This window comes from Equus przewalskii, chromosome 12 (genome assembly GCF_037783145.1).
Source record: "Equus przewalskii isolate Varuska chromosome 12, EquPr2, whole genome shotgun sequence".
Taxonomy (NCBI): domain Eukaryota; kingdom Metazoa; phylum Chordata; class Mammalia; order Perissodactyla; family Equidae; genus Equus; species Equus przewalskii.
Genome location: NC_091842.1, coordinates 34374032 through 34399372, shown reverse-complemented (window position 1 = coordinate 34399372; position 25341 = coordinate 34374032). Strand labels below are relative to the sequence as shown.

Sequence of the window (25341 nt, the reverse complement as noted above, 5' to 3'; positions counted from 1 at the left end):
AATGGGAGAGGGGAGGGATGGAATCTGGGAAAGCAAGCACATTACGCTCCACACCAAGCAAAGCTTGTTTCTAATAGGAAATGAAATAGCACAAGGGGGGAAAAAAGCAAATGAGGCTCCAGATACACCCTGTGCGAGCTCAGGGGTCCCTGCAGTAGACTACCTCACTCCCCTGCCAAAACTCCCCAATGGCTTCCCATAACATTGGAAACAAATTCCAGAACCTTCACCGTGACCTCTGTGACCCTATGGAACTTGGTCTGCCACTCCCAATGCAGGTCCCACTTGCCCAATTTGCTTCTGCCCTTCTGGCCATCTTGCTGGTCCTCAAACCATCCGATCAATTTCCCAATTGTGGTTCCTTGCACTTACAGGTCCCCCCTCCAGAACACAGCGTCTCCAGATTTTCACATCACTTTCTTATTCCCTTCCTACAGGTATCCGCCAAAACTCCACCTTCCCAACCATTCTCTCTAAAACAAGCCCCCTTCGTTCTCCATCCCCTTACCCTGCCCCATTCTTCTTCCCACCCCCTGTCAATATCACATGACAGCATCTGTTTATTCACTTATTTTTGGTCTCCCCACCAGAATAGGAGCTTCAGGTGGGGAGCCTTTCTGAGTCTAGCTCGTCACTCTGTGCGTCTCACATCTACTAGAGGTAAGAGACACCTACTAAGAGTCGAATACATGAAAGAGCAAAGGAATGAAAACAAATGTATGCATGCGGGAATGAATGAATGAACAAATGAAAGAATGAGAGCCAGGCAATCAGGAGATGAACATGGGCGACAGATGCCAGGGGACTGCTTTTACTCTGTTGGTTTGGTTTGGTTTGGTTTTCACCTAGTCGGCTGAAGACAAACACTTTCTCCTAGTCCTGTGTTCAGAGCTCAATCTATTTAAGAAAAGCTCTGTTTCGAGAGCAGAAGATTTATGAAACTCAAGATCTGGAAGTGGTTTAGCGGCACGCACGATGGCTTCCTCCCCCAGCTCCTGTATGGAGTGGAAGATGTTTGCCAATGGTTTGGCCTTCCTGCCTAGATGTGAATAGAACAGTTTAAAAATCAAGGCAGACAACCCCATTAGGACCTGGCTTGCACCCAGTGTCAAAATTAAGTATTGGCTTCCCTCTTCCTTCTACCTTTTACTTCCCTCCTTCTGCCTACTCAGAATCACTGGGACTCCCCTGCTGACGTTTCTGCTCCATTCTTTGCATCCAGTTAATATTTATTGGTACTCCTCAGGGGTGCACAAAGTCTGAAGGGACTCATTCTAGAACTAATTTAAAGGCAGCTGATGACTCTGCAACTGAGCTTTTAACTATTCTCATAAACATCCTCCCAGGAAAGACCTGCTTCTCCCCTTTGATCTTCACTTGCTTTATTTCTGGCAATGCCAAACATAGATCTCTATGATAATGACAATAATAATAATTGATATTATGCTGAGAATATTAACATTTTCAGAAAGCTTTTGTGGTTTATAAAATGAATTCCCATCTATCACATTTTCATAATAAATTAACTCAAAAGACGAGCAAATGACTCCTGCTGACAATGGGAGGGTCTTCGTATGTACTTTCCGGCACTGGAAGGCTTGCCAGGGCCTCACGAAAGCACACCTGGAGCTTCCTCCTCCCCTGAGAGGCCAGAGAACCAGAGGGCCAGGTGCTAGAGTCAGAGAGACGACCTGGATCCTGGTTCTACCACTAGGGGACCCCGGCAGAGTCATTTTTATCTCTGAGATTTTTTTTCTCATGCAAACATGGGAACGATAATACCACTTATTTCATGGAGTTGTTGGGAGAATAAAGCAAGATAATGCATGTAAAAATCCTTACCATGGCATCTAGATCAAAGCAAGTGCTGTGTTAGCAATTATCATTATGCATTCATTCAACACATTTATTAAGTATCTACGCTGTGCTAAGTACTGGTGTACAAGGTCCCTAGAGTCTACCATCATCATCATCACTATCATCACCACCATCATCACCATCATCAGCATCAGCATCATCACCGCCATCATCACTATCATCACCATCATCATCATCACCATCACCATCATCACCATGAGTGTCATCATCATCACCACCAAATTATTATTATTAATCACAAAGGAACTAGAAGGAAAGAGGACTGATGTATTGGAAGCAACACACCGAAGTCTGGGAGAAAGAAAAATTGGGCTTAGCCTGCCTTTGCCATTAACCAGTCTCTCGTTAGTGAAAAACGAGCCCTGTGTCTTCTAGGCCTCAATTTCCTCATCTGTAATAAAGCACAGAGAAGTAATTTACAAGTCTGATGTTGTAAAACCAACATTACAACTAATAATTTACTTCATGAGTTTGAGCAAATTTTATGAATTATTTATTCTAAAAATATAAATTAGAGCAGAGTCACTGTCATAACTCATGTGCATGCTAATGTTTTCTTGAATGAGAAAAAAGGACCGGAGTTACCACTATGCAGGGATTCTGCTAATATCGCAGAAGCAACCAGAAGCTCCCTCATGTACAGAGAAGAAAAAACATTTAAAATTATTGGTCTCAGTCATTCCCAGCATCCCTTTCTGCTCTGACATCATGCAATTCCATTCTAGATTATTGTATCCAACACCATAAATCTACACAGGAGGAAGCTGAGACCCAGAAAAGCTAAGAGTCTTGCCAAAGATTACAGCCATACACATAAGCAAAGCTTGGGTTAGAATCCAATGCCCTAAATCTGACTTTGGCTTCTAACATGGTTAATTTTATGTGTCAATTTGAGTAGGCCATAGGGTGCCCAGATACATGGCCAAACTTTATTCTGGGTGTGTCTGAGAGAGTGTCTGTGGATGAGATTAACATTTGTACTAGTAGACCAAGTAAAGCAGATTGCTCTCCCTCATGCAGGTGGGCCTCATCCAATCAGTTGAGGACCTGAATAGAACAAAAGGGATGATCCTCCCACGAGTAAGGAGGAACTCCTGCTGCCTGAGCACCTTGATCTGGGACATCAGTCCCTTCCTGACTTCAGAACTCAAAGTGAAACAGCAGCTCTTCTTGGGTCTCAAGCCTGCCACCTCTCAGATTGGAATTTAAACCATCCGCTCTCCTGGGTCGCCAGCTGGCTGACTGCAGATCCTAGGACTCCTCAGCCTCCATCATTGCGTGAGCCAATTCCCATTCCCTCTCTCTTCATGCGTATATACACACTTACACATCTTATCAGTTCTGCTTCTCTGGAGAACCCTGACTAATACAAGTTCTATTTCCACCATCACTTAAAAACTCTGATGATGGCAAGGAACACAGCTTGCCTGAGAATGACACCCAAACCCTCTCTGGACCCCATTTTCCCCTCTTTTTGTCCATAAGCACATTCTGTGTGCCCTCACATCCATGACCTGCTGTGTGGACCTCCAGCGCTCTCTATCCACACTTTTCTCAGGGATGCTGTCCTATGAGCTCTAGCTGCTTTTATGTCCCTGGCCTCATCTTCATCTGCTCAGCTCAGAGAATCTTCCAGGCTTGACTTGGGTTTCCCATCCTTATGTCGCAGCCTGGAAACTCTCTCAAGGTGGTGAGCTGGCATTCATAGGACTCCCCCAGTTTATTTCTTATCTTCTTTCGCCTGATATCCAGTGTCCCGAAAAATCATTTCCTATATTTTTGTCTGTATTTGGTTGTTTTAGTCAGTAGGATCTATCCAGTCCCTGTTACTCCATCTTGGTCAGAAGTGGAAGTCAACAAGATGAAATTTAATGAAGATAATTAAGACCATTCAATCTGCTGAACATATCCTTAGCAGTTAGAATTTACAAACCCGAAAGTTATTTTTATAGCAAATATTGAAAACTCAAGTACCATAAAGAAGAAAAATCAGATTAGAACCATATATTTTACGAGGCTTAGATGACAAATTGACATTTTCAGCAGTGACTCTGAACAAGTGACGTGAGTTCCATCAGACTCCACCGTCCGCCATTCATTTGACAAATTTCATGACATTGCAAAAAAAAAGCTGGACACCCACCCCACCCTCTGGCAGAACAAATGATTTTCTTCCAGCTTTAGAAGACCACCTACAAATTAATCCAGTCTGGTGAGTGGGAACCCTCCTTGGGTAATTCAGTAAGTTCTGGCCTTTGGACAAGCCACTCTAGGGACAAACAGCTCAAATTCTCACCTGTAAGTTGAATGGAGAAGTAGGTTTGTGACCTACGGCCACATAAAATGACCACTTAGTCCCAGATGACTATGTCCCACACACTCCCAGCTGCAACTTTAGAAGCCAGTTTTGTTTTGTTTTGGGAAAATGTGACTCAAAGATCAGAGGCGCCTCTCCAATCTTGTGGAGCATCCAGTCACGGAAAATCATAGACCAGCAGTTCTTTAGGTGATTTCTCCAGAATTCGGTGAAGCTGCAAGCGTATAGGATGAGAGATCCATGTGGTCTTCAGATCTAGTTGTCCTGAGCCAGGATAAGGATGCCTGGAGGTGAGGTATCAGAGTTTCCCATTATCACTCGTTCTGATAACTGACCCCCCCCCAGTCTTCAGGTTCATCAAGTTCTTATTTTGGTAGTGATTGTAAATAATGGTGATTATGATAAAAGTAATCAATCCAATACATCTTACGATTAAACAAAGGCTTAAAGAGGCCATGAAGGTAATATGAATGAGTAAGTGGTCCAGATAGGGACTAAGGTGAACTGGGCAGGCCTTCCTCAATCTAAAAGTCACTTCCCATGTCCGGTTGACCATCTCCAGGTAGGAGGAACGATCTGGTCCAAGATGGCGACAAGAGGGGGCTCCTGAACTCACCTCCTCCCACAGACACACTGAATCTACAGCCACACACGGCGCAATTCCCTCCGAAAGAAATTCAGAAACTAACCGAGTGACTCCAACACATCGAGTGAATGAGGAAACACCCAGATTGGAAGGGGCAGTAAACGCTGAGATAATTCTCCCCATAAACCCACCCCCAGCCCAGCAACACACAATCAGGAGGGAACTCGCAAACTGCAGCTTTTTCCTGAGGAGCGGAGGGGTTGGACCCAGCATCTAGTGTCCCAACTTTTCAGACTTCCAGGCTTATGATCATCAGCTCTTCGTATTTTCAAGATTAGCTAAAAACACAATTTTTCACACAATCTTACAATTTTTAAACATCGAGAAATTCAACTTTTGAAAGTGGTAAAAACATTCTGTGAGTTAAAAAAAATTCTCACAACTACAGGTCAATTTGCAGCCTCTGAAAGGAGTATCATGGGGCTAGATCCAAACAAAACTGGATATGAGGTTTGCTTCCATTTTATATTAGCTGTGTGGCTTTTGTCAAGTTATGTAACTTCTCTGGTCCTCAGTTTCCTCATACGTAATATGAGTTATTATGACTGATAATTGACCCGCTAGTAGTCTATCCAGGCTCCATTTCTCTCTTCCTCATTCTTAACAGAACTCACATTGGTGAGACTCATGCCTCCCATAAGAATCTACAGGCCTTGGGGGAAGCTTACCCCATTCCCAGATCTAAGAGTTGGACTGGTTTGATTTAACCTAAGCCTATTTGCCTTCTCAGTGATTGAGGCAGGAGTCCAGAATTAAGCCAGTCAATACATGGCATTTTCAAAATAGCTATTATTGGCCCAATAATGTGCACATGCTCTACTGTAGCCACAAAGAAGTCATCCCAGGTGTGGCTGGCAGCAAACTTGAGGTCATGAAGGGAACTAGTTGAAGAACAAAGACCACACCCCCCAAAACACAGAGTCAAGAGATCATAGGGAAAAGAACCAAAACCTTGATCATACTGTACCTGAAGTGCAATCTACCACTGAAATTCCTGTTATATAATAACAGGAAGTTTTAAATAAAAGGAAGTTTTAAAAATTCAATTTAATTAGGGGCTGGCCCAGTGGTGCAGTGGTTAAGTTCACACGTTCTGCTTTGGGAGAACGTTTTATTTATTTAAATTCCGGTTATATAATGTACTTAAACTGACTGGCACATAGGAGGCACTCAATACATGGTAGGCCATATCATTAGAGTATTTTAATATTTCCATCATATCACATTTTAAAATACATATGGTTTATAATGTAACTTTTGAAACTTGAAGTTGCCCTCCCCCCACACATACATACTGATGTATTAATTAAATTGATTTTTTTTTGAGGAAGATTAGCCCTGAGCTAACATCTGCTGCCAATCCTCCTCTTTTTGCTGAGGAAGACTGGCCCTGAGCAACATTCATGCCCATCTTCCTCTACTTTATATGTGGGACACCTGCCACATATGGCTTGACAAGTGGTGCCATGTCCACACCCGGGATCCGAACCGGCGAACCCCAGGCCGCCACAGCCGAAGCTGCGAACTTAACTGCTGCACCACCGGGCCAGCCCCTAATTAAATTGAATTTTTAAAACTTCCTTTTATTAATAGTGATGGGAATGAAAAGGAGATGAGCACAGGCGTCAGGAGAGCCGCTCTCCTCATGCAGGAAACTGAGCAGTGTGCATTTACTCCTTGCGTTTGGATGGGACTTAACCATATGAAATGAATCCTCAGGAACTGGCTGTGGGGATCTGGACAAGAGGACACCAGACATCAGCAGATAAGCCAGTTCATTCACCAAACCTCGGGGCCTGTGTCAACATGCGGCTGGCCTCCCCGGCCCACGCAGAGCCCAGCTAGCGTCACCAGGCTGACAGTGACTCCTCCGTCCCTGGGACTCAGGCCAGGCTCTGAGGCACCAGGACGTGCATGGGGCTCAGTTACACCTGCAGGCAGGTGGCATCCACACGGAGGCAAGAGAGGAGGAAGCAGAGATGCAAGAGGATGAAGGCAGAGAACAGGGGGAGAGGCCCGTGCTGGCTGTCTAGCTCCCACCTGGAAGGGACGACAAGGAGCCTTCTGTCCTGCATACGAGGAGGCGCGTAGACAGACTCTCCTCCAGGACAGCAAAGGAAGGACAGCTCGTAAACAAACTGGCCCCAAGCATTTGCCCCTCACGCTGTGCCACACGCCCTCCCTTACGATGGGAGGGATTTTTAATTTTGTTGTTTTGTGTGCCATCAGGTGTTTCCCAGATCATGTCAAGAATGAAACAAAAGCAGAGATTTTTTTTTCCCCTTCCTATAGTATCATCTCCTCCTCTCCCCAGACCCAAAGCCTGGCTCACCGTCTACCTCATGGCTCCAGCCCAGTATCATATTGGTCGCGTTTGCCTCAAAGGATGCACTGCTCTGATGATTTGCCTGGCAGTCCATCACATGATAAATTTTACTTTTCCACGTATTGATTAAAATTGCTGGTGTGATTATTTAACTCTCCTAGGTTGCACTAAACCCGGATAGATTAGCAATGGCTATAGATAATAAATCTTTGGCAGGTCCATTCTACCTATCACGATGTCTAGCATATCACAGACACTGTACAGACACCCACTAGGCTCCAGGACAAAATCAAGATTGGGGACAGAGAGTCTCCACGTGGGGAGATGCAGCTGGAATTCACAGCCCAATGCTTTCTCTCCAGTAATCTCTTTCCCCTCAGGGGTTATTTCCCAATTAATGTTGCAGCTCTTCATGGTTTGAACCCCATCCCTCTGAGTCTTCATCTTCTCCTAGGTGACCTGACCCAATCCTGGTGCTTTAACCGCCACCAATAAGCTCAAAACCTGTGTGCTGTAATTTTCAGTCTGAACTCAGACTCTTGTCTCCAACTGGCCTACTTGAGATTTCCACTTGGATGTCTCAAAAGCGCGTCAGTTAAACATGTTTGAAACTAGATGTTGTTCCTGACTCACTCTCTCCCAGTTTGTTTCTTCTCCAGTTTTGTAAAAGGCACCCCCATCTATGCAGCAGCACAGGTGCAAAATTATTGATCGTCACATCTCTTTCATCATTTCATAGCCATCCACCAAGTCTTGTGAATTTTACCTCCAAAACGTGCACCGAGCCCGCCCACCCTGCTCTGAATCCGCAGCCTGACTCCAATCCAAGTCACAGCTTCCCTCTCCTGGACTATGAGGTGGTCTCCCAGCCGGTCCCCGTGCACACACGTTTACACCCCCTGCCCCAGTATGCTCTCTGTCAGCAGGCACCCGGGTAACAAAGATGGTGCTTTTCTTTGCTTTATCTTTTCACAGAAGACAGTTGCAGCAAATTACTAGTATATGTCACCAAATTAACAAGTTTCAAAATGGAAACTTCCCTGGAATTCAACCCTGGAGGAAATAGATCAATACATCTCTTTGTTAGGCGTGCTGGTCCCCAGATCCAAAGACTTGCATCTGGCCTAAAGCAAATCTGAACAATATTTATGCTCTATGCATGACCCCAAAACAACCCAAACCACCTTTCCTTCAAGGTAAAGGCACGGCCAACTTCTGGTCCTCTCAAGGTGCCAGCATCGGGTTTCCACCATTTGTCGACCTATTCACTGGATGCCAATTGGAGATGATTGACTCGCATTGCAGGGTTGGCATACAGTCCTTTTGACTTTCAGCCAGAAAAAGAGAGGACTGTGTTCCAGAAGAGATGCCACAAACAGCAATGATGCCGAGGAGAGAATGTTGACTTAGCTCTCAGGCTGAACACCGAGAGAGCACAGCCCACGTCTCATGGGTCGATCAGGACACAGAAGGAGTCAGATTGAGCTGTGCATTTGGCCCAGGGAAGGAGAATTAACGTCTGTAGGGTGCCAACTATATCCTAGATGCTTGGCTAAGTAAATTACATGCATTTAAGTGTCGCCATAATCCTCTATGGTTGGAATTATCTCTGTTTACAGTGAAGGAAATGGAGGCTCAAAGAAATTAAGTAACTTGCCCAGGATAACCTAGATAATGAGAGGGTTTGAACAGAGCACTGTCCAAACCCACATTCCACAGCTTGGTGGGATGTACTTGGGCTCTCAATTTGGCACATGCCCCTGGATTCTCGCCCTACATATCTCTTTGAGGTTCAGCCATTTTCCCCCATTCCTGAGTCCAGAGACCGGGTTAGACTTACAGTACAAGCCCAGAGGATGGCTTGGTCTCCTGGGTGCCCAGTGCCATTGCCAGAAGTGTTTGTCGAGCATATGGCAATCCCACAGATAAATATTTGTGAAGAGTTATCACATTCACCCAGGGAAGTTTTAACTCCGGTCAAGCTCAGAGAATTAACTGAGCACGCTCTTTTATCAGCACTCATAAAGAAACCAACAGTGATAATTCTGACTATTGAACAAAAATATGCCAACCAAGTTTAGTGCAGTCTCTTAATGGGTCATTAAACTAGAAACATTTCCTGTGGTTATTTTAGAAAGGAAGATGGAAAAAAAGTGTTAATGTAACTTGAATATGAATTAAACTCACTCTCGTTTAGACATCTTTCTTCCATTCTCCTTCCTGTCGGGGTGATAATTTACAATGTTGTTGCTTCTCAAAGCAGAAACCCAACCTCATAAACCAAGAAGTTAATGTAAAACACATAAGTGGTCGAGCCAGGTCTCATCAATTAAGGCCAATAACTTCCCTTCAATACTAATTCATAAGTCTCCCAGGGGAAGCTGTTCTTTTCGTACTCGTGTGTGCTACAGATCGACTTGAGCACTTCTATGTGACTTCCAATGCAGGGACTTCTCCTGCTCCTCTAACTGAAACGGAGCCACAGGACATAGAGTCAGAATTCAGTCATTAAGAAGCAAGATGGAAATACACGCCATTTCTCACTTCCCTGCCTGTGCATAGGTTGAGTATAACAAGCACAAATCAGAGTAATAATAATGATGACGACCATCATTACATTATAATAATAGCAAGAAGACAATAATGAGTTGACAGTTATTTGTGAAACGCCTACTACCTGCCAGGTACAATATAAGTGTTATACATATATGTTTTCATTTAATTCTGCTACAGTAAGAAGAGATGACTATAAGGCACACACATATTTTATCAATAATAGTAACCATTTATAGACTGCTTTCCGTATGCCAGCCTCTGGGCTAAGAGACAAAATTTTTCTTAGCCCCATGCTATATCTGAGGGAGCAGACGTGGAGGAATTAAGCGACTTGCCCAACGTCTTAGATCTAAGGGGGTTCAGATGAGGGATTCACACCAGGCAGTCTTGGCTCCAGCGCCCACTCTTAACCGCGATGCCACGCGGACTCCCAGGCGGCCCATCCGCCAGTGAACTGGACAGATTCTTGGAACAGAACTGGACAGAACAGCCTGGGTTCCCTACCAGCGGAACAGGTACTGGTTTACCTTCACAGCTCCGGAAGTTGCCAGTGATGCGCTCTACGCTTGGCGAGGGAACAGATGTTTAATAACTTTGCGAGAGCAAGCAGGAGGTTACATAACACAGCTGAGCTATTTTTGAACTTCGGAAAATGCTGACTGCTCTTTTCAAAGTGCCTTCTGTAAAACTAGGAAGATTCGACATAAAGAACATTTCTCCCTTCCCCCCACTTTGTTTTTTCCTGAAATCCCAGGAACAGAAACAGGTCCACGGTAAGATCATTGACACATCATCCTCAGCCGGCAGTCCTTGGTACCAGGTCCAGCATCGTAGACAATAGGTCATTGTGACAGCATCCTAACTACACATGTTCTGTGTGCAAGAGTATAAGTAATGTCCATGAGGACCACGAGGGACATGTCTAGGTAGCCCCAAGATGTCATGTTCAACTACTTAAAGCTGGACCCACATCCCCCCAGTAATGCCTCATGAAACCATCAGGTGTGACTTCAGCTGAAGCTCTTCCGAAGCTATTTGCATCCTCTCAGTGGGAGTAACGAGAGCAATTTGTTTACTGGATGCTTTGCAAAATAAGATTTTTTTAATTCAGCTGGAAATGGAGCTTTTTAAAGCTTGAAGTGAGAAGCCCTAACTCTGGAGTCCCGGGCTTCCACGGAACAAGCTAACGAGTCCAACTGAGGTCGCAGAGACACCTGTTCTCTGCCTTCAGCTATCCAGACGGAAGATCCCCTTACCATCAGCAACCTAAATGTCCATCAAAGGGGGATGATCAAATAAAAGACAGAACACTTATACCACAGGATACAAAACAGCAACCAAGATGAATACGCTAGAACCACATGTGTCCCCATAGATGGATTTTGAACCATCAGGGTGAGGTAAAGGAAATTCTAACACATTAGATACCATTTATGTACATTAAAAAGAACAGTGCATTGGGTCTCAGGTTGCACGTACCTCTATTTTGAAAGTACAAAATACGCACGTGGATTTGGATACCTACCCAGTTCATCATAGTGCTTTTCCTTCCCATGGAGAGAAAGAGAGCAAAGTGGGACTGGAGAGAGGAATAACCAGGACTTCTACATTATCAGTGGTATTCCCCTTCTTGTAAAATTTTGAATCAAATGTGACATGTTAACTTTTGCTCTCTGTGGTGAGAATTGGGACGGGTGTTGTATCAGACCGTAGTTTTTTGCACTCTTCTTTTTTTTTTCAATATTAAAAAAAAGAGTTCTTGTTGCCTGAGTTTGTCTTTAGACAAATTTTCCCCACCTTCATCAGACTGTACATTCTTTGAGGAGCAACGTTATATCTTAATTCTTGTATGTATTCCGAGGGCTAGCGCAAGGTCCGTTGGATAGAAGCAGCGATGGATGGGGGATAAAGAGATATGATGCCCTTAATCTTTTTCTTAAAAACTGCCTTCTTTGGGCTTTCTCCAAGCTCCCAGTCCTTGCCTTTCTGGGGGGCGGAGTTAAGAAACACTATGATGGGGAAGTGTGGGGGGGGACCCACTGCTTGCACTGTTATCCCAGTCCCACCCACTGGGGGGCACCACCAGCGGTCCATGGGTGGAGAGATGTTTCATTAAACACCAGGCAGTGGATGATGACTTAACACACTTGCATTTCTTCTCTGGGGCTGAAATACCATCTGCAAAATTGCTGTCTTCAAAGCATAACTCCTGGAAACAGCTCAACAGCATTTCACAGCAATAGGATTTTTTTTTTTTTTAAAGAATGGTTCTGGGTGGGCACTGCAAGAGATCTGAATGTCTTACACTTATCCTTCTCAAATTCCTTTTCCTGTATATACTATATTTCAATTTTCCTAAAATTGAGTTATGTTCCCATCAAAATTATGCATCTCTGACTAGTCCAGCTGCAGGGCACTTCTCACGGGAAGTAAGAATTCATTAGCCCAGGCCTTGTCTTTCGGCTGGCAGCAATCCTGCCTCTGGAAGAGGCACTCGTGTCTCATACTGATTTATCTGGGTTCCTGCCTGATATTTGGACAATTACTTAAAATGCTTGAAAGTGGCCATGTAGCAACAGGATCGTTAAAGACGGGGAGAGGAAAGAGGAAGGGGGAAAATTTCAAAGGACCGTGATTTCTTAATTCAAGAGTTCATTTTTCAGAGGTATGTCAATTGTAGAAAGGCATATTCTGTCTACCCCATCACACACACACACACACACGTACACACACATACACACCTCTATAGCTCCAGCCCAGAGATAATCCCTGAACTGTAGCAGATTCAAAGTCCTAAAACCTTCCAGAGATGTTTCAGCGTGACATGTTACTCTGCGGATAATTAATGAACCTGGTCTGCCAACTGTCACTTCCAATGACCAAAAACAACGTCACTGATGCTTCTGACACTCACTAAATAGTTACAGGTGCGAGGCCCTCTGCTAGGCAGCACTTCTTATGTACCACCTCATTTAACACTCACGACAACCCCTAGGATGTTGATTCTCAACGTGTGGTCCCCAGACCAGCCACATCAGCCTCACTCGGGAACTTGTCCAAATCGCACATGCTCGGAGCCCACCCCAGACCTACTGAAACAGAGGCCGAGCGTGGGGCCTACAATCTGTGTTTTACCAAGCTCTCCCAGTGATTCTGACGCATGCTCAAGTTTGAGAACCTCTGCCCAGAAAGTAGGCACTATTATCATCACTGTGCAATGGACAACTGAGGCCCAGAAAGGCAAAATGACTGTCCGAGTCACAGAGAAAGTGGCTGAGACAAGATGTGAACCCTGACAAGTCTAATGCGAGAGCCCAGTCTCTTAATCACCGTGCTACACTGCTCGTTGTCTGAGGAATGAGCACGGATTAAATCAGCAAACATCAAGTGAAAATCATGCCAAACGGGTGTAGGAGTGATCGCTCCAAGGCCCAACAGCTGATCCATAATGACAGCCCACAAAGAACAATGACATTGCTCAGCAGCATAAAATTTAACTTAAATGTCTGCCGAGACGGGAGTAGTTAAATAAATTATGGTACATCCATGCGACGGAATATAACGCAGCTTTAAAAGTGATGTTTGCCAAGATTTCCAATGACCTACAAAAATACTGAGGACATAAGAAGGGAAAAAATTCAGATACAGACTCAGACAGAGATGAGGAGCCCCAGAGTAAGCAGTTTTCCCATAGTGTCACACGTTAGTGAGGACGTGGGAAGTCGAGTGATTTCATAAACTGCTGGTGTGACTATAAATTGCCATAGTTACTTTGGAGGAGAATTTGGCAATAGATACTTAAATTTTAAAGCGCACATGTTCCAGGACCCCCAAATTCTACTTCTTAGAATCAACGTTAGAGAAATACTTCATGTGCATGGAGAGACATGGAGGATGATTATCAATGCAGTTCAGCTTCTAATGGAAAAACACCTGAAACAATCTGAATTTTTGTGATTAACAAGACTGGATAAATAAATCATGGTTTATCCCTATTGAGAAATGCAATGCGTAAGTTACACAGAATATGGATATTCATATACATCTCTCTATGTATGCACTTACACACATATATCTACATATACACGCATAATTCTACATATATTCACACATGTGTGTGCATGTGTGTTCATACGCATGTATGCACATACATATAAATACATGTATGTCTGCATGTATACAAACATACTTGAGATATAGCTATGGATAGAGAATGGATAGATAGATAGACGGATAGATCTCAAATGCAGGTTTCCAAGATATATTGTTGAGTACAAAAAGTAAGTTTCATAAAACAAAGCATACTACTTAAAAACAAAAAGAGACGAGAAGAGAGGAAGAGGAGAGAGGAGAGCAGAACCGAAAAAAAAATCTCATAAGCACACACACAACATTCTCTATTTTCAGTGTACATTTTCAGCAATGGGTATGCATTGCTCTTAGTATTTAAACTAACAAACAACAACAAAGCTGATCCCATTTTGGGAGACAAGCAAAGAGCCCCTCTTACTGGTGCAGAGTGTGCTGCGGGGCCTCTGGCCTCTCCGTCTGCCCGTAGCAACTGGCCTTGGCCTCCGGAATGTAAGAGAATCTCTCCAACATGGAAGACGCGGCGGTGGTCAGGATACCCAGGCCGTCCCTCACTCTCGCCTCCAGGCTGTAGTCCCAGTCATCATAGGAGACTGAAATGAGTCCCGATGGAAACTCTTTGGGGATGAGCTCTGTGTTCCCAGAGACCAAGCTGGGGACAATCCAGAAGAAATCATACCCGGTGAGGCCAAGGGAGCGGGCCTCACTCAGGATGAGAACGGCCTCATCTTTGGAACAGTAGAGCAAGATGACAGAAGAGTGAATCTTCTTCAACTGGACTTGCGTCTTTGCGTCCTCGAAGGAAGTGTCCAGGGTGATCACGTTCTGCATGTCCCAGCCCACAAAGCTGTTGTCCACTGTTGTCTTGATGAAGCTGATGAAATCCCTGTAGCCAGGGAAGACGGTGGTCACCAGGGAGAAGACATGCCAGTCGTAATCCTGCATGATCTTCAGCATGACTGTGGCTTGTTGCTGGATGGACGCTCCAAACTGGAAGAAGGTAGAGGTCGGATCCTGCCAAGAGGTAAAAAAAAGCAAAACTGAGGATGAGGCAGAAGGAAGTTTTTATAGAACCATCTGTCTTTTTAGGCTTAAAGAAGCTCCTTCCTAGAAATGAGGGGAAATAAATCACACATCTATTCATTCTCAAACATTCCTGAGCACCCACTATATGCCACGCTCTGGAAGAGATGCTGGAAAGACAAAGATGAGAGAGGCCCCTGAACATGGAGCCCACAGCCTGGTACAGGGAAGGACATCTGTTATTTTCGCCAGCCCATCATCTATCCTCCTCTAGTTCATCCCATCCCTTCCCACTGAGTCTATATGGTTCCAACAGAATGAACTCTATCTGGCCCCCAGGTGCATGACTGGAAAATGAAGCCAACAGAGACAAAACATCAGATTATAGAGACATATTCCTGATGACATACTTGAGCACCTGGACTCTGCCGTACCTGAAGCCATTTACTCTGGACCTGTTGGTTATGTAAGCCAAGAAGTTCCCATTTTCACTTGAGGCCACGTGAGTAGGATTTCTGTCACTTGAACTCTAGACTCCTGTGTAATATAAAGTATAATAAATGCTAGGTGGACATCTAGCTGTTCAATCAACAAATATTTGTTGAACACCTAATTATGTGGCAATAACACTTTAGAGCCTGGAGAAGTGATGATACACAAGGCAGACAGACATGGTCTCTGCCTTCATAGATCTGGCAGGAATTTGAGGAAGAGCAACTTCCATGGACTGGGAGCTGAGAGCGGCAGAAGAGGGTGTTGAAGGAGTATCCAGGTACAGAAGAGCGGTAATGGGGGGACACTACAGTCAGGGGAGCGCTGAGGATGCATCCTGACTATTCCAGGAACTGAAGATGAGCGCATCATGGCTCACGAAGTAGGGGATAAGACGATGTTGAAAGGCTTGGCAGGAACCCTGTCGTGTATGGCATCAGAGACTATGTTCAGAGGCTTAAACCTTATTCTAAGCATAAGGGGGAGCCTCTTAAACTGGAAAGTGACATGGTAGTTTGTGTTGGGTTAAAGGGCCTCTAGCAGACCTGATGTCTCCCCGAGTCTGTGATCTGATCACAAGAATCCATTTGAAAAAGGCAGGCGATGCTACAGCTGTTTAATTTACAAACTACCCTCAGACCCCTTAACTCGTCAAATCCCCACGATGATCCTATGAAGCTGGTATTGTTGGCAGGGGAAAATGAGGCTCAAAATGATCACATAGGCTAGCAAGCATCCGAACTCAGTCTCTGATTTCACATCCAGCTCCCTTTACAAGCCACAACCACAGCCTTCTTGGGAATCACTAAGATCCGCACATAGCAGATGCTTCAACCATGTTGTCGAATGATTGGCATGGTGCAAAAATGCCAACTAAACAGAAGGTAAGCCTCTGTGTTAGAGCAAGACAGGACTGACAAATGCTGAGATATATTTTTTTGTCTGGGAACTGGAAGAATTCTCAAACAGTGCTTATCATATTGCATCCATGCTTTCATTTTGCATGCTGTATTGGCCACGTGCAGTGAACACAACCTCAAAAGTATGAATATGGGGATTCCATTTTGTGTGTGTGTGTGTGTGTTAAGAGTGGATGATTCTATTCATGTCTTTCAGAAAAATACTTTGTAGCTGTGCGTGTCAACTCTTTCAACAAGTCTACCTCATTTTTCTGTGGGTGTTCACCAAACAGAACATTTTTACCGAATGGGCCAAAAGTGCTAGTTCTTCAAAATAGTCCCCTTTTCTAAAATGCATGGGTCTGGGGGATAATTCGAGTGCAGTGTGACCTGAAGGGAAAGAGAAAAAGTAGGACTAAATCCCTTCTGGGCCCCTTCCAACATTACTGTTCTATTAAATCAATTAAATCAATTAAGTTAAATCAATTAAAGTGGGTAACAGATTAAAGACTCTGTATAATTACCTTTTCCCCTACAGTAGCTTTTGGAGAAATCCAATATTCTGGGATTGACTAATCATTTTAAATCACGCTTCAACAAGACTCTGAATTGCTCAAGGGCAGAGATGTTGCTGTCCTCCTCTTTCTGTCCCCAGAAGCTGACAGAAGCTTGGCACAGGACACATCAGTAAACGGGGGATGAGGAAATGCCTGAGTGAATGGATGTGCGAACGAAGCCTAAGAGGGAGGCCCCTGGTTTAAAATGAAAGAGGAGAATTCCACGTCTGAGATTGTCTTCTAACTCTCAAAAGTCATGTCCAAAAAATAAAAACTTTCAACGTCATCCCATACCATCCAAGGAACCATCCAATTCCCAAATATATTGAGCAAGAAGAAGGAGAAGATAGAAGGCCAATAAGCCTCAACAGCTGTCCATACAATCTCATTAAATACCAAAAAGAAGCAACAACATAAAGAATCCACGCGGAAGTGAAGTCTCAAGGCAGTCATATTCATCAAGCTCCTGCATTGCCAGGTGCATCTTGGGATGGAATTAAAAAGTTCCAAACTTAATTACAGAAGTGATGTAATAATTCCCACAGAGCAAAGATGCCTCTGAAGAAGCTGGTCGCCAGAGTTACATTATGACTGCAAAAGGCACTGAGATCAGCATCTTCCGGCCCTGATCACACGCGGACAAAGAAAGTTCTCAGGAGGACATGTGCTAGGAGCACAGGTGGAACCCAACAAGAACCGTCTCTGAGACAACCCCCGCACACACACTTCCTGGGGATAATTGGTATTGGTGGAGAGGTGGAGGTCAAACACGCTAGATGTGGCAGTTGGTGGCGTTGGGATGCCCCAACACTTGCCCCAACATGTCCCAACATGCCCCAACACGCCCCTTCATCTATGTACCATGATCTGGACATCACCAGTGAATCCATGAGCAGCTCTGTGCACAGAGCAGAGTTGTAAGCAAATGCAACCTCTTCGGGCTCACCATGTATAGAGGACGGCACGGCTGCATTGTGAACTTCACGAAGGAGAAAGATGATCATAGCAGTAGCAGTTCATTGGCCAAGAGCTTGTTGGCACAGGCCATCTGTTTAAGAGTGTGCAAACCCCTTGCCTTACGCCAGCCCCACTCCCCCATCTTGCAAGACTTTAGCCCAAGATGAATTTCTCCTCTTGCCCTCTTCTGAACCCCATGAATATCTTCTCCCAAGGATGGAAACAGTGTAACTTCTGGGGTCAGACTGCCCAGGTACCAACTCTGATTGCGAGACCCTAGGAAAAACCACTTAACCCTTCCACGCCTCAGTTTCCACGTCTGTACAATGGTATGGCAATGGTGATATTTATACTGGCCGACATGCCAGAACTACTCACTGGGTGACAGTCACGTGGCTCAACACTTTCTATGGAGCATCTTCTTTAATCTCATGCCCGACTGCCTTCCTAAATTGGTATCATCCCCATTTTACAAATGAAGAAACACACTCAGGCTCTCCCTGTAGAAAAGCATCCAGTAGCCACCACATATCAAGTGCTCAACAAATGTACATCCCTGATGGATTATTCCCCACGGGTCAGGAGTCTCAGTGTCTCACATTAGGGACTTATGCTACCTGCCCCCGAAAGAGGTAATTCACCCTCTGGACTTGAGCATCTCAACAATTCACCCTGTCGATGGCTGCCTGATTGACATTCCTAAAACACTGCCTTAACCATACCACTCCTCCCCTCCATAGTCATCAATGGCTCCCTTTGACCTATCACATTAAGTCCAGACTCTCTAGCCTACCCCTTTATGCACACCAAACTTTATAACTGAAATAGCATGGGATCTGCAGTCTATCCAACCTGAGTCCATGTCCTGGCTCTTTGTCAACTAGCCACGTGGCAGTGGGTAACTACTTAAACTTTCTGAATCTGAGTTTCTTTGCCTATAAAATGCGAATAGTGAGCACCATTCCATGGGACTGCTGTTAGGATGGGATGAACTGGTAAGATCAAAAAGCTCATCTACCCATTTCTGGCTCCAAGAGGAGGGAGCTCCTCTTCACGTCCTCAGTCCTGCAGACCACATGGACACCTCCGGAAACTTAAGGAGACTTTCATCCTATTTCAGAAACTGGAATCTCCCGGTCTCCTGACATGCTAGTTTCACATCCCCCCTCCCCTCCACAAACCAGCCCAGTCATTCTGAGCCCAAGGAGGCTGCATGAAGAGGAGAAGGGACTGTCTTTCCTCGCAGTGATGAATCATGCTTCGGAGAGAAACCATCACTAATGTCCTTCATGGACCTCATGCAGCTACCCTACACCACTTTCATTTCCATTGGCATCTGAAACTTTAACTTCCAAAACCATCGTGGGCCAGAGGCATCCTACACCCCTCAGAGGGGTGGAAGCAAGAGGTATTTCCAAAACATAATTTCACAGCACGGCACTGAGGAAGCTCACATTTAGCTTTGAGTTTTTCTAAGGTGGTTTTATGGACTGGCAGGAGGTGACGGGGGAATTTGGCCATACTCCCAGGGTCTGGCATCTGACATGCCAAATGGCCCTTTCTTTCAAGGCCCAGAACATTCTTCCTGCTTCCTGTCTGGATAGCAGAGGCTGTCCCTCCTTCCCTCACCTCCTCCTGCCACCACTCAGCCTGTGCTTTTCAGATTCTACAGATGAGTCTCGACCACCTCTGGCACCGGCTTCCTCGGCAGTGTGCAGCCGGGGGAGAGGAACAGATTTCAGACACCCACTTCGGTGCTGAAGCAGAAGCAGTTCCCTCCCCAAGCTCACTGCTCTGCAGAAGACAGAACAAACTGTTTTAAACACAGAGCGAGGGAGGCAGGGGTATGTGGGATTCTGGGTGTCTGCTCTCAACTCTGTGTTTCAGTACGACCACAACTGAGGTCTCATTAGATCAGTTCTCCTGATGCAATGTTCTAGAATGTTCTGGAGCTTGCTGCATCCCCAGGGTGAGATCTGACTCCATTGGTATCAAGATCTGACTTTTAATAGAGTCTAACACCAACTTTCATTTCCCTTACCCACTCACGAAGCTATGAAGGACACCCATACCTATTAGTTCTTTGATTCTAACTATGCAAGAGATGAGGTGTTGCAAGTTGTTACGACCCTCCTGGATGGCATTTCTCATAAAGGCACAGGAAGCGAGGGTAAGTGGTTTCTCCAAAACCCACCTGGCCCCATGCTGACAACAGTTCAGTTATTACAAGATGTCGTCCAATGCCCCCTTGCACACACCAGTGGCTCTCGTCTCTGGCTGAACAAGAGAATCACTTGGAAAGTTATAAAAAATATCAATGTTTGTGCCCCACGCCAGTCCAACTGAAACTAAATTTCTGTGACCTGAGTATATGAACGCGAAAGCTGATTTATTTGCTTTTCTCGCCTCACCAGCAGGATGAGTGTTATTCAAGCTAGCATCTTCAAAGACGAGCACAGTGTCTGACACACAGTAGGAGCCCAATAAATCCTTGGTGAGGAAATAAAAGAGCAGGAAGCTCATCCCCAGGAAGCAAGAGAGAACTGGTGGCTGTTGTCAACCCCGCACCCATTTCCATAGCTTGTTTTGCTTCTGCCTGCCAGAGACGGCACCAGCAAAAAGAATAATGATGCAGGTGACCCAGCAAAGAGCAAGAGGGCCTCCTTAGGAATTTGCTTGCTCCTGTTGGAGGGTTGCCCTGGTGAGCCCTGACGTGCTTTCTGTCACTCTCAGCATGTATCAACTGGGCTTTTAAACATATTTTACTTCAGTTCCATGGTTTAGAGAAAATGGAAAGGTATCAAACTTGATAAGTCTCAGGATTCAGATAAACAGTATTCTCACATACATATAAGTGAATCTGTCCCACTGGAGGATTTCTATCCCATTGTCAGCCATCCTCCTCCTCCCCCTCCTCCTTCATCATCATCATCACCACCACCACCACCACCATCACCACCACCACCACCACCACCACCATCATCATCACCACCATCACCACCACCACCACCATCATCATCATCCATCATCATCACCACCATCACCACCACCACCACCATCATCATCATCCATCATCATCACCACCATCACCATCACCACCACCACCATCATCATCACCACCACCACCACCACCATCATCATCACCACCACCACCACCACCACCATCATCATCACCACCATCACTACCACCACCACCATCATCATCATCCATCATCATCGCCACCATCACCACCACCACCACCATCATCATCATCCATCATCATCACCACCATCACCACCACCACCATCATCATCACCACCACCACCACCATCATCATCACCACCACCACCACCACCACCATCATCATCCATCATCATCATTATCCACCACCATCATCATCATCCACTATCATCTTCATCATCCACCATCACCATCATCTACCACCATCATCTGCCACCATCATCATCATCACCATTACATACATCCATCCTCCTCCTCTTCCTCATCATCATCACAGTTGTCATCATAGCCAACATTTAATGGGCAGATCCAATATGTAGTACAATGTAGCACGTAGTAGGAGGTCTTATCATCCATGTATTACAGATTAAAAACTCAAGCTCAAAGATGTAACCTGTCCAAACTCAGATAGTTAGTACATAGCAGAGCTAGGAATAAAGACAAGGTAATCCAAATCCAGAATCTGGACACTTAGCTATTGGAAACACTGATCCCAGATATGCAGAACAGGAAACAGAAATGGGTGTGTGTGTGTGTGTGTGTGTTTGTGAGAGATAAATAACCAGCACTCAATCTTTCTTGAGGCACCCAACCAGAAAAGAAAGTCGCCCAGAAATGAGAAACCAATGGCAATGATCTCAAACCAATGGGCCATCAGTTCATGCAGGAGACTGGAGCTGAGAGGGGAAATCATTCCGAGGTGCAATTTCCCAAAAGCACATCAGCCCATTATTCACAAACACAGAGTTTATCCCAAGCAATCTCTACTCATTGGACCATTTTATGATTTACATTCTATCCTCCATTTTGCTTGTCTCAGGAGCAAATCTACAAATATTCTTCTAAAAAAAAACCTAACTCTCCTTTTCTCTGCTCTCTCCTCTTCTCTCTCCAAATTGAGAATTTTATCTTAAGTTTCTGGTGACTGTGGGTTCCCAGCTAGGGTAGCTGTCCAGGGTGGCCGAAGTGCTGTGATTCGAAGACCAAGAGAGGAAGACCAGCCTTAACTCAGAGTCTGTGCGCTCATCTCTCAGACTAGAGTGGAGGGCATGGGTATCATGTAAGACAATTTCTAAGAAGAGCTCTACAGCTTGGGGTGGAGCAAGGAATGAAGCCACATAGTGCTATCAAGACTTCAACCTCATCCTAGCCTCGGCTTCCAATACAGCACCTATTGGCCACATGAGCCCAATTAAACTTAATGTTAAAGCATTAAATAAAATTAAATATTTGGTTTCTCAATCACTCTAGCCACATTTGAAGGGCTCAGTAGTCTTTAAACTTTAAAGCTGATGCTTTCCTATCCCCGCCATCCTCACCCCTAAAGATGCCAATTCAGTTGGTCTGGGACAGGGTCCAGGATTTTTAAAATTCCCTGGGTGAGTCTAATGTGCAGCCAGAGTTGAAAGCACTAACCTAAGCCTACAGTATCCAACCCTAGCCGTGTATCAGCTCATCTGGGGAAGTTCTTATACCTTCAGATTTCCAGACTCCACACCACCCCCACTGAATCAGAATCTCCATTGAGGAACCCTAGAATACCTATTCTCCCCAGGATACGCTGATGCACAGGATTCTTGCTACTGCTAAGTCCAGCTTCCTTATTTTCTAGCTGAGGAAACTAAGGCTCCAGAAGCTTGGATGACTTGCTCCAAATTTCACATAAATTTGTGGGAAAGCAGGAACAGACACGGGGTCTCTCACCCTCTGCTTGGGTGCTCTCTTTGCTGACTTATGAGGCCACAGGTGTGACGTGTGTTCGCCAAAGACAGTCTACAAGGAACAGGGGGTTTGTAGGAGGAACATGGGCTCTGCTGACAGCCTGCTTTGGATCTGCTTCTTACCGCAAGTTATTTATTTAACCTAAGCCTCTGTTTCCTCATCTGAAAAACGGGAATGATAATAACAGTAACCACCCTAAAAGGTTGCTGTGGATATTTTGAGAGATAATGCGCACAGGAGGGACTCGGTCAAGCGGAGTTGGTGTCAACAGTGGTGAAGTGAAGATGGTAGCCTTGACCGTCAAGCCCCACGTCCCACATCCATCATGGACTCCAGAGTGCCTCCACTTCCTACGTATTCCTCCCCTTCTGAATTTCCAGCACTTTCGTCTTTACATCTCACCCTTCAGCCCAGACTTATACGTGGTTGCCTAGTTGCCAAGAGTCATGCACCTCGCCTGCCCCTCGGACTAGAATTCTCGAGGGCAGGACACAATGACCTTCAGAGTCCTCTTCGACACCTTACGTGGCGCTGGGCCACAGCTCTGGGAATGAACGGGAGTAGCATTCTGAGTCTGCAAGGCTGCTACTGGGCAGAAAGGGAGACTGTGCTTTACATATTTGAGCGAACCTGCCAGATCTACGGTTCTAGGAAGAAACATTCATCTATTGATTGCCTTTCATTCACTCAACGAATTTAACAAACTCCGGCTATGTGCCAGGCATTGTTCCAGGGAAGTGAATCTAGAGAAGGAGACTGCCAAAGTGAAGAGACCCGCTTTCATGAAGCTTCTGTTCTCACGGGAGGAGACAGACAAGGAAGAAGGAGATCAATAAAGAGAATAAGATCAGGGACAGGAGATTATGTAATAGTTCAGGATCGGGTGGAGAGAGCGGGCATCATCTGGTCTGCTACACCGGAGCTGATCAGAAGGATCCCGAGGAGAAGTCAGCCAGGCAGGGCCGAGGGGCAGGGTGGGGGTAAGCCACCCGAGCAGAAGGAGCAGCGCGTGCAAAGGCAGGAAAGGGTTTGGCAGGTTTGGGGAACAGAAGGAAAGTCAGGACAGCTGAAGTTTAATGAGCAAGGGAGAGAGTGTTGAGAGCCGAGTTGGGACAGGAAGCAGCGGCCACATCACACCGTGAGTGCCCTGGAGATCACAGCAAGGGGGCTGCCTTTAACTCCTAGGTCAATTTGATTCCCAGCAGGGAAGCCAGGAGGGGACTTGGAATTTGGGGCATGTTGGGCTTTCATGTGAAACATCTCTGTTCTTCCCTGCAGAATTCTGATCTGTGCCAAGAGGGGAGCCCACATTGAGGACGCGGTAAGGCACGTAACTGTTTGCCGCATCATTTAGTCAACGGGTACCCTACCCTCAAATAGGGTGGCTGGAACTCCCATGTCCAGCTGGGCGTTTCAGACCTTGTCCCAGCTCACCATCCAGAGCCAAGCTCTCCCTGTAGCATATAACGCAATGCCGGAGGAGAGAAAGCACACAGGCATGGAGGGTGTACGCCTTAATTCCAGTTGCAACTCATTGAGAACAGCCCAACATCCTCTACACCCGTCACAATCACACAAGATGGCTCTTCTTGGATCCAGCCCTGCTTTCTCGATCATTGGAAGGGCTGGCCAACGAGAGATGCCTGCTGAGACTCAGGCCCTTATTTCTACACAAGGACACAGCAAAGGTCCAAGCTGGCTTCCCCCCGGACTCTGTCAACCTGCAAGTGAGCATCTGACTCAAATAGCGATTATGGATTATCCGACGCTAGACCCAGCCATTCCCACACAGAAAGCCAGAGGGCAATTCTACCTGATCAGACATCACTGAGTCAGGTCTCCGAGAAGCTGATAACCTCAAGTACACAGGAGCATTTTTTTTTTTTTTTTTTTGCCAGTCCCAACGGGGCTACTGGCTTTGCTGTGTGCAGCTGAAGCCATTTTTGTCAGATCTCTTTTCTTAGGGAAGTATGAGCCTCCCTGAGCCACCTCATGGGCTTTGTTATTCTGACCACTGAGCATCCTTTCTCTCTTTGACTAGTTAATAGTGAATTTTCATTAGCAGCCATCCTTTCTCTTCTCTCAGTCCATCCAATTGGCTCGTCCAATCCCCCTACTGTCAGCAATTCATTCAGGAATAGTAACATGCCCAAACTGTTGCCCAATCAGAGTGACTCTCCGGATTTGTGGAGAAAGTGACTAGGAAAAGAGTTTCTTTTAAGTTAGGTTTGAACCTGGAACCTGGAACGATGTTCAGCCAGAATTTCTGGTAGCTATCCTGCCACCATACACCATCCTGAGAAGGAAACCATCAGAGCCAAAGGCAAAGCTGAAAGATGGAGAGTTACCAAGTCCTGACATTCTTGTTGGGCACCTTGTTCAAGCCACACCTGAAGCCAACATACTCTTGTTGTCAATTACATGTCCCAATTAATTACTGTATTTTGCTTAAGCCAATTTGAATTTGCTTTTCTGTCACTGGCAACCGAAGACACCTGATGCTACTTTAGCTAGAAAAAAAAGTGAAGAATAATGTCACTCATTCTTCACTTATCTTCTGAACTTAGAAGAATTCAAACTGCAGAGTGGTGCGTTTTCCTTCGCCATCCTTCCTTTTTCTTATCAATGTTTCTTCCCCTGGGGCAGCTGCCTCTCTCCA

The 25341-nt window shown here is 45.4% G+C and overlaps 1 protein-coding gene across 1 annotated transcript in view; it reads right to left on the bottom strand.

Moving 5' to 3' along the window:
• The window catches only part of GRIN2A (glutamate ionotropic receptor NMDA type subunit 2A), a 361604-nt gene that overhangs the window by 133008 nt on the left and 203255 nt on the right, over nucleotides 1-25341 (bottom strand). The window contains exon 4 of the mRNA XM_008526526.2: nucleotides 14234-14826. Within this exon, the coding sequence (XP_008524748.1) occupies nucleotides 14234-14826 (593 nt within the window). The remainder of the gene's footprint in view (nucleotides 1-14233; nucleotides 14827-25341) is intronic.